This window comes from Simochromis diagramma, unplaced genomic scaffold (assembly GCF_900408965.1).
Source record: "Simochromis diagramma unplaced genomic scaffold, fSimDia1.1 OVJJ01000205.1, whole genome shotgun sequence".
NCBI classification, from domain to species: Eukaryota; Metazoa; Chordata; class Actinopteri; order Cichliformes; family Cichlidae; genus Simochromis; species Simochromis diagramma.
This window is the reverse complement of record NW_024386782.1, coordinates 6,714,750-6,724,596: the sequence shown is the minus strand read 5'-3', so window position 1 is coordinate 6,724,596 and position 9,847 is coordinate 6,714,750. Positions and strand designations below refer to the sequence as shown.

The window sequence follows — 9,847 nt, the reverse complement described above, 5'->3', positions numbered from 1 at the left end:
TTGGTAAATCAAAAAGTGCAGCTGTGCCTTCTGTTGCTATGACACATGAGTAACCGATACAGATGGTGTTACAGTATGAATCATAAATTGCGGTGAGTTGATTTTTCCCTCAGTTTTGTCTGCTGTACAGCTGCAGAAGCAATGAACATGGATGCAGCTCGGTGCCTGTTATCAGTGTGATGGATGCAGGGTGAATATTATAAAAGTATCAGAGTGTACTCTCGGACTTCCCTGCGGTAGTTGGAAGTATAATGAATGGGCTGCTGGAGGTAATCTGATCAACTGTCCAGACAAAAAAATCAAACAAACAAACAAAACCCCGTAACAATACCCACTGAATGGCTGCGAGTGTGACCTGCAAATGCGTTAATGATTCAATTGACACCTCCCCACTTTTGATCACTTCACTCGTCTCAATGTATATTCGGGCTGAACGAATCATCGCGTTTCAAAGAGAGGCTACACACACACACCTTTAACGCTCAATGAGAGCCGTCTGACTTAAACTAATTAAGAGGGGATTTATTGATCATTGGAATGATGACAGAGAATAAACAAACGGGGGGGGGATAGGACTTTGAATTAAGATGAAACCAGAAAGAAGAAGTAGGCCTACAGCACATTTCACACACGGAATATATATTTGATCAATCATTTAATAGGCTGTTGTTTTAATAAAATGAGTCTTTATTAAGGATTCTCATCAGTAAAAAGTTGTCCAGGCGAAACATTTTATTACACTAATGCTCCAAGTAAAAACAAAATATTCAGGTCTTTAACTCGTGGACAGACTGCAGTGGAAAGTCCCAGCTTTTAAACTCTGGATTAACGATTATAAATATAATCATTTTAAAATCTCCAAAGTATCGAAAGTTAAAAGCGTGCTCCTTGCAGACGTGATTACTGCAATGCGTAAACATGTGAGTAGCACTTTCCTGTTCAGGGTGACGGGTAAGTTAATTTTAACTGCATTTCTTGGCAGTTTAATTAATAACGATCTAGTTATTAAATCAAACCGTTGTCTGTCATATAAATGTCACAATTTCCCATAAAACAGGAGTAGCCTATGAAAGAGCTGGATATTAAAGAGTAGTCCGGTGAAATTAAAATCTCAAAGACACTCGTTTCTGTTTGTTTCAGCTGCTGTAGGCTCATCACCAGATTTGTGGATCACCTGTAAATAGATCAAGATAGACAAACAACAATTTCATTTAAAGAACAAACAAACAGAAAAGAAAAACAAGAAACAGCTGGGGGGGAGGCGTATTCATTTGTAACCGAAAGCATAACTTTCGAATAATGAAACCTGATCGTATCAACACATTAATCCAACTTTCAGACCTGATCAAGTGAAGTGTCTCCCCCCCTCGCTCTCTCTCTCTGTTTTTCAGCGTGATTGATTGGAGGAGTTCATAGGCTGGCACCCCCATCGCGTCTCCAGCCGCTCACGCTCCACATGATTGGTCCGCCTCCTGCGGCCGCAGCCACCAGAGGCGCCTCCTCTCATAAACCTCCTCTAACTGCGGTAAACTTTCCCATTACTTCCAAGAGAAGCAGAGGCTCACTGTTAGGAAGTTTGCTTTCGACTTATATGGCACACTTGTAGCAGGTAAGTCTTCTTCTTCGTCTTTTTAAACGTTTCTTCTCCCACTTTTGCGGCGCGCACAGCTGCTTTAAACATCTGGCGGTGTCTTGGCGAGCGCAGCGAGACCTAACTCATAATTTCGGGGTATTGTTTTATCGCTCCAGTCAGCCTTTCGGTCCTTATCTGTTTTGACTCTTATCAAACGGTTATCTCTTTTGCTGTGAAGACATATTGCGTTTTTGTTTCCTATCTCTTTATGTGTGCGTCTACTTGCGTATGTGCGTGTGGAGGGGAGGACAGGGATTTGACACGGATGGATCCAGTGCCTCTTAAGAGCGCTTCATGAGAGCATGGCAGTCACTGTAGACTGGGTTTTTATTGGAGTTCGAGATGATACTGACTCAGTAATAATTAACTGGAGCTTTCGTAGTTTATTACCCTATTCTCTATTGTGAAAAATGTAGTTCATCCAAAGATGAATGCTGGTCTGTACACCAGGTGTCCGTTTGCATTTCCTCCCTTTTTCAGAAACCTGCCGACTTTCTGTCAGGATGTTTTGTGGATATATTTTCAATTCACTTATCCTTAACATCGCAAAAAGGGTCATTTCTTCTGGTTTCCTAACGGTTCCGACTCTTTTTGTTACAGGGTAGACCACTCCCTGGCCATTTTTATTTACCCCTACGGTGTATGGAAAGTGCTCCTGGATGGAACTGGGCGAAAACAGCTGGTCCATGGTCAAGCGAGAAGTGTCCAGCAGCCCAGGGTCACCGGCTGAGCAGAACTACCTGCCCGGTGACAGCAGGAGGGACGGCACCACCTCGGATGAGCTGAGGACACCTCCGAACGAGCTTGACGCGCTAGGGCACCGTCGCTCCGACAGCAGATCCCTGCACTCCTACCTTCACTTCGGACACCATAACAACACCCTGACCACTACCGAGGATATCCCGCTGTTTACGGATTTAGACCAGGGGAGCAAACTCGTCCTCTCCACCGGAGCACACAAGACAAGCTTGCTGGTGGACCCGGCCGACATGTACCAAACACTGGCCATTGCGGCCCAGAGCCAGACTGGATATGATTCGAGTTCTGGTGGTTATATGCACTCCAACCCTAACTCCCCAGTGTATGTCCCTAGCTCGCGGGTGGGCACCATGATCCCCAGTCTGTCTTATCTGCCGGCCAACGTGTCTGCTCAGCCCGGCCACGCCGTCTCCAGTCACTCGGTGTGGTCACAGTCCACCCCGGAGAGCCCTTCGTACAGCACCGGGAGCCCGCACGCCTCCAGTCGTTTTCACTACCCTCCAAGCCCACCCATCAATAACGGGACCCCCAGGGACACGGGCTACAGTAACACACTGAATATGAGCAGCAGAGACCAGTACAGCCTTTCTCGTCCCCTCAGCGGGCCCTACCCGAGCCCATACTCCCCGTACGTTGCACCCCAGCTGCCCTCGCCTTGGCCCGGGGCACCTTTTGATAACACGATGCTCCACACCTTGCAAAGCAGGAGTGCGCCCTTGATTCGAGGACCAAATGGAGGTAAGAAAAAAAATCAAACGAAAACAAAGTAGAGGGAGGCACAAAGATGGAATAGTTTTCCTTCTCACTGTGTGGGACGGAAAGAAAAAAAGGTATTTTAATCACGCGCGAAACCTTGAAGTGTCTGGAGTGAAGGCACCAAGCGCCTGCGCGTCTTTGTAACAGAAACCGGTTCCCCTCGTCGAGGCCTGACCTCAAAATGTTGAATAAAAATATGTTTCATACACTGCCAAAAATGAATTTATGATAGTGTGTGTGTGTGTGTGTGTGTGTGTGTGTGTGTGTGTGTGTGTGTGTGTGTGTGTGTGTGCAAGAAACAGGCGCAAATGACTGCCCAGAAATATATAAAATAAATCATTTACATGAAGTAAAATCCACCGAGGCTTTTAAAACAACATTGCCACAACAGTATAAATTTATTAAAAATGTGAATTTTGTTAAACACTTCGCTTTAATCAATTTTAATCAATTTATAATCCATGAACAGATCATTTTGCCCGCCGTATCTATCCGCTTGCTTTCTTTGACATGAAGTCCCAGAAGCAGAATCGCTTATAAAATAATGACCAGCAACAATGTGTAATTCTCACAAACTCGCTCCCTGTTCTGATTCCAGTATTTCTCTTCAGTTTCAGATATTCTGGACGACATGGGGGAGAGCAGAGAGTGCGTGAACTGCGGCTCCATCTCCACGCCGCTGTGGAGGCGCGATGGCACGGGCCACTTTCTCTGCAACGCCTGCGGCCTCTATAGCAAAATGAATGGTCTGAGCCGGCCATTAATTAAACCACCGAAACGGACGGTAAGGAGACAGGAGGAGGGGGGGCGAGGGCCACTTAAATCAACCAATTTCCTGCCTAATTGTTTCAAACAATTGCTGGAGGTCACTGTCGTTGTCACGATTCGGCCTCTGGATGAAGGTTTCAATGATACAGCCCCCAGTTCAAACCTGATTGTAATCAAGGAAAATTTATTTACGCAAGATCACGTGATTTCTATAAAATGGGGAAAATAAATAAATAAAGCATGCATTTCACATTTGAATCAAGGACTTGTGCTTTGCAAAGGACAATGATAGTTTTAGCTTAGCCAGTGTTTTAAATTCATCAGTCAAGCACAATCATTTAGTTGTTTCATAAGAAAAAAATGTTATTCACTAAATTCACATTAAATCAATCCACACGTGGAAAGCGTTAATGTAAGGAGACACTTTATCTCAAGCTCCACTCCCAGCTACTGTCGGGTAAGCTAATCTAAAAAGACGTCAGTGGGTCCAGATTTTCCATGGTGCCATTACGCACAGTTTTTACAAGGAAGTGAAATGGCACGTAGGAACTCTCTGCGAATTAACAACCTGTAATAAATAAATGAATAATAATATAAGTCCGTGCGTAAATGCCAATTAAATTGGGATTCTAACAGGGTGTGGATTATTGTTGGAAAGTCAGGTATGAATACATTGGTTGAGTGTGTGGTGCTTTATTTTCCTGGATACCCACGTTTAATTATAGTGACTGATGTTATGTTTTGCTTGCCTCAACAGTCAACGTCCAGAAGAATCGGCCTTTCCTGCGCCAACTGTCAAACCAGTACCACCACTCTGTGGCGCAGAAACGCGGAGGGAGAGCCGGTGTGTAACGCGTGCGGCCTCTACACAAAATTACACGGAGTAAGTTCACTGCGATTTGAATTTTCCCCCCTCTAATTCAGTTTTAATTTTTAAAAATCGTCGCATTATTGATAAAAAAAAAATCATTTCTTATTTTCATTAAAAAAAAATCACATCTTACAGGTACCTCGGCCGCTCGCCATGAAGAAAGAGGGAATCCAGACGAGAAAAAGAAAACCGAAAACTTTGAATAAAGCAAAGGGATCCTCTGGTGAGTAGCTGAACAATATTTCTGCTGCACGAAGGAATATGTATGTCATATTTATCTCTTTTAAAATAATGTAACGACAACATTTTTTTTTATGTTTCCAGGAAGTAGCAACTCTGTCTCCATGACTCCTACATCCACCTCTTCATCCAATTCCGAAGACTGCTCGAAAACCAGCTCTCCCTCTGGACAAGTGTCAGGGGTAAAACTGATTTTTAATTGCTTTTAAAATTTTTCAAATAATAGTTTAAAATAAAAATAATAATTAATAAAACAATGATATATATATATATATATATATATATATATATATATATATATATATATATATATATATATATATATATATATATATATATACATGTATGTGTGTGTGTGTGTGTGTGTGTGTGCGTGTGTGTGTGTTAAATAGGAATTTCTACACTTGAAATTACTATAAAAAGCCAGAATTTTCACGAGTGAATATTTTGTAAAATACAAACTGTGATAAAGAGATGACATGCAGGCTGACTGATGCTCTGTGGTTGTGACTGCTGCTAACTAATATGTCACTGTGATATTACACTAATATGAGTGTCACATTGATCATGCTCCTTTTTCCCCAACATTGCAATGCAAATGTCATTTCAGTCCTCAATAATAATAATTAAAAAACTGACATTTTATACAATAAACTTACAATTTTTGCTAACAGAGAGTTTTCTGGTTGCAGATCAGTTCATCTGTGCTGTCCAGCTCCGGGGAGGGAGCAGGCTCGGGCTCGGCTGTCAAGTACTCGGGACAGGACGGCCTGTACGGCAGCGTGGGCTTGACCCAGTCATCGGACGTGGCTTCAGTGAGAGGCGAACCCTGGTGCCCCATGGCCTTAGCCTGAACATTTTAACCTTCTGGGCGGACAGAGATCCCCGGCCCCTCGTGTCTGGATGCTGTGTACAGTGGAAGTATTTGGGTGCAGTGTTGGTTTCCTTCCCTCTCAGCTGATGCAAGAAGAGTTGGACGAGAGGGGGGAAGAAGTTTGAGATGACCTTAAGTCAGACTAGAAGCTTGAATCAAGCATGGAGTATCTGCGATCGGGTTCCAGATTGATGTCAGGGTCTTTTTTTTATTTTTTGCCTTAAAATACAACAACATCAACAACAAAAGGGAAACGCCAGGCCAAATGATCAATTAGGTGGCCTGCTATGGATGGTTGCTGGACCTGCACTTGGTATCTCTCCCATCCGTGGCACACAGAACCAAATCTGGGTTCCTTAAAGAAAGCCATCTTGTACATAACGGATTTCTCTTTGAAGATGTTGATTGGATATCAGTGCTTCACACAAGCACTCAACTCTTTGTGGACTTTTTTTGATTTTTTGTTTTTTTCCAAAACTGGAATCATGCCATAAGTGCCGAGACAACTTACATGAATCAAAAGAAAGAAAAATATTTATAAATCTTCCATAGTTGAAAAACATGTCTATGATTGTTAATAAAGATATCAATATAGAGTAGAAGTTAAACCATTCTGATGTCTTCTTTTCTATTCTCTGTCTCTCGATAAGCGGTAGTACAGTAGTGTTGAATGTGCACGTTTTCCACTGAAAGCTCTTACTTACTGTATTTGACTGAAACTAGTTTGGTTTAAACAGGGTATAAATGACTATATCACATCGTGTTGTGTTTAATCATTTAAAAAAAAGAGAGAAAAAGATGCAAAAAACAATCAACTTCTTGAGACTTAATTTTTGACATGAGAACACTGTCGGCCAACGGGCAGCATTACGGTACTACTTCTACAAAATCTCGCACATGTAAAGCAGTTGGATGGCTTGTTTGAACAAAGAACGCCCAGAATAGCTGTAGGACCCTCTGACCTTTATGTTCTTACACATAAACTGCAAACGAAGGCTGCTGGCCGCGCTACCTGACTCACTATAAACTGTATACCCTTCATGATAATAACATGTGCTGTTGCATCATATTTCAGCCAAAATTAGACCAAAGTGTAGCGTGAGGTCACCTCTGAACAAATCTGTGCTCACTGTGATGACTGTGATGAATCGCTGTAATGATTAAAAGGAGAATTGTTAATGTAACATGTTCTTATGAAGCTCACAGGTCATGCCAAATCATGAATTTGAGAAGCCTTTTTGATTTTTCATTTTGTTGCATGACCTAAGCAAGTGGTGTGGGAGCTTCAAGAGCTATTTCAGGTTTTAAAAAACAAAAAAAAAAACCCTCCCCCCACCCTCACCCGAAGAGACTGAATACTGAAGGCTGATAAGTTACATGTAAATGTTAGCACAAAGAGTTATTTTTTTCTTTGCTTTTGTTCACAACTTGCTTCATCCTAAAAAAAGAGCATGTCATTCACGCAACCGGACTTATTTATTTTTCTGAAATAACATGTTTTCTTTTTGTTTTAGTATTTTTTTTTTAACATTATGAGAAATTATTTAAATTCAATCCAATAAATTGTTCTGGTGATGCAAATAAATCTGCAGTTTGTTTTTAAAAGAAGAGCAAAACGCGTCAGTGTTTTGGAAATTACGGAAAGAACCACCTTCTGCATATTTTTGTGTGAGTCATTCCCATCTATACTTTAACTCCCCGTTTCTCCTTGGCTGAACAGATACCAGAGAGCTTTATTTTCTCAGATGTTTTCACAACTGGGAGGAAAGAAGAAGACATCACGGCCAGCTAATGCAAGACAAGAATTTCGCCTAAAAGTTGCACAGCAAGACTTACCCAGCTTTTTTTTCTGGGTGATTTCACCAAACCACACCTTTGTCCTTTCTGGTAACGTTTTCACTCGAGACTTTTCCTTTTCTTCGGGCCCCTGTGGGCTTAAAGAACAATCCACTTTCCTATGTCCTCTTGAACCAGCAGCTCAAAGTACCTGTCACAATGTTTACTGTACTTAAGAGAATATGGCCTGTGAGTAATTCCACATGAAAAGATTTTAGAGATGGTTAGGATTTATGCCTGAGCTTAGCGTTATCTGTCTGCTCTTTGACATATTGATTCAGCTAAGTTTATTGAGTGTGGAGGAATGCGCGGCACTGCGTAACAGACAAATCCACAGTTTTCAGGTGAACGGTTATTGCACCTATTTTTCTTGACTTGACTTTTGACATCAGATCGGAATGACACTATTTTTCACTATTTCCTTCATATCCATCACAATATTTGCTTTTCCTTTTTTTCTTTAAATTTTACTTGTGTGTTCAAACTGAATGGAAAAGCACGGCTTGTGATGATTTGCTGCTGAGTGTTATATAAAACCCAATTTGTCCACCGAGACCACCGGGCATTAAGTCCTCGAGCTTCCAACGAGATAAATTACAAAAGCACCTTTAGATATGTAAATGCAAACTACTGTTGAGCTCAAAACACAGGCAAATATTTATGGGTATCTGAATTTATGAGGAGGTCCTAGCTTGGCACTGTATCCATGGTGCTACGAGGGAGGAAATATAAACACGGCAGCGCAGAAATCCTCCCTGCGCTCTCATCTGGATTGCTATCCGCACAGCCGAGGGTCACTTTCATGCTAGAGTTGCCACCTGAGAAGGCTGGAAAGCTGCGATGCTTGTCACACAGTTGCAGGTTTGAAATAAGAGTTTGAATTTGTTGCAAATAAGTGATCACATGCTGCAAGGAAGGGTGAGACAGACAAACAGAAAAGACAGAATACAGATCATGATGGCTGTCCAGGGTTGAAAGTCCTCCCTAAGTAAACAAGACAGGCTAACAGCAGCAGACTGCAGGGCCCCGGGCTGTTTGGCCATGGGACAGCAGCACAGTATGGAGCAGTGGCTCCCTCAGGAGATACCCGTTGATCTTTCCATGCTGCCTTTCAAAGGAGAGCAACGCTCAACCCTGCCTCCGGAAGAGATGGGATCTCTGACTCAGCCCTTTTGGGTTTCCTCGACAGACACTGTGGAATACTCTGGTAGAGTAAACACTTTAAAACATTAAAGCTGTGCTGGTTGCAGAGTCTTTCAGATTTGGACTTGCATCAAAAAGTCTCTCAAATGGAAGGAGCGTTTGTGTCCATCACCCTTTTATTGTTCCGTGTTGTTATTGTTATCATGTGATTTAAAAGGGTTCAGAGAAAGCCAAACTGTGCTTTCAAAACCGTGTACACACGGCCTTCTGGGTTGGCAAACACAACCAATCATAAAGGTACCGCCTCCTGCCCTGTCGTAAGCTCTTCGAGTCATATTCACAGGAAGTTTGTTACACACGAGGGGGAAGGGACAGTGCAAAATAATAGGAAACAATGATAAACAGTATCTATAAAAATAAATCTGCAGTGTAGTGATTACATCATATAGCTATGTATAGTCAGTGTTATTTATTACAGAAACGCTGGGCGTGTGTTCAGGGAAGGCAGGGCGTTGAGAAGTGAATGACATTTGTGGCAGAGAAGAGTGAAAATCAGAGGGCTGAGCACATGTCCTTGGCCTGACTCTGACTGTGTACGATTGTGTGTGCGTGTGTGTACTGTAAGGAATGCAAGGAAGCTGTCAGGAATTGGACTTAATGGGAGGAGATGTGATAGAAAGCTGAACATGAAATGAACATTGGTCCGATGATTCATCAATAACCTGAAAGCCTTTGACCCTAAAGCGAGTCAGGTGCTACACGTGTCACCCGGGAATGAGCTCGGGTGAATGATGTTGCTTTTAATCCCTTATTTACCTTTCAAAATTAGAGAAATTACTTCAGATAACAAGTTTATGTTGAAATGGCTGTTCTAACTGCTATTTACAAGGAATATCTTTATGGGAGATGTCGCAAATTAGCAGGAAGAACAGTTTTATTGGATAATTTGATCAAATTTGTTATGATT

The 9,847-nt window shown here is 42.1% G+C and overlaps 1 protein-coding gene across 2 annotated transcripts; it reads left to right on the top strand.

Annotated features, from left to right (window-relative positions):
• The first annotated feature begins 1,382 nt into the window (after positions 1 to 1,382).
• On the top strand, positions 1,383 to 7,220 carry gata6 (GATA binding protein 6). Of its 2 annotated transcripts, none has more exons than XM_040019144.1 (7): positions 1,383 to 1,609; positions 2,234 to 3,130; positions 3,760 to 3,932; positions 4,674 to 4,799; positions 4,923 to 5,010; positions 5,112 to 5,209; positions 5,720 to 7,220. In XM_040019144.1, exons 2-7 carry the CDS (start codon positions 2,293 to 2,295, stop codon positions 5,879 to 5,881), a joined length of 1,485 nt encoding a protein of 494 aa, XP_039875078.1. In that variant the 5' UTR covers positions 1,383 to 1,609; positions 2,234 to 2,292; the 3' UTR covers positions 5,882 to 7,220. The 2 variants fall into 2 exon arrangements, with proteins under 2 accessions (XP_039875078.1, XP_039875086.1); XM_040019152.1 differs by lacking the exon at positions 1,383 to 1,609 and adding an exon at positions 1,621 to 2,083.
• The last annotated feature ends 2,627 nt before the right edge of the window (positions 7,221 to 9,847 follow it).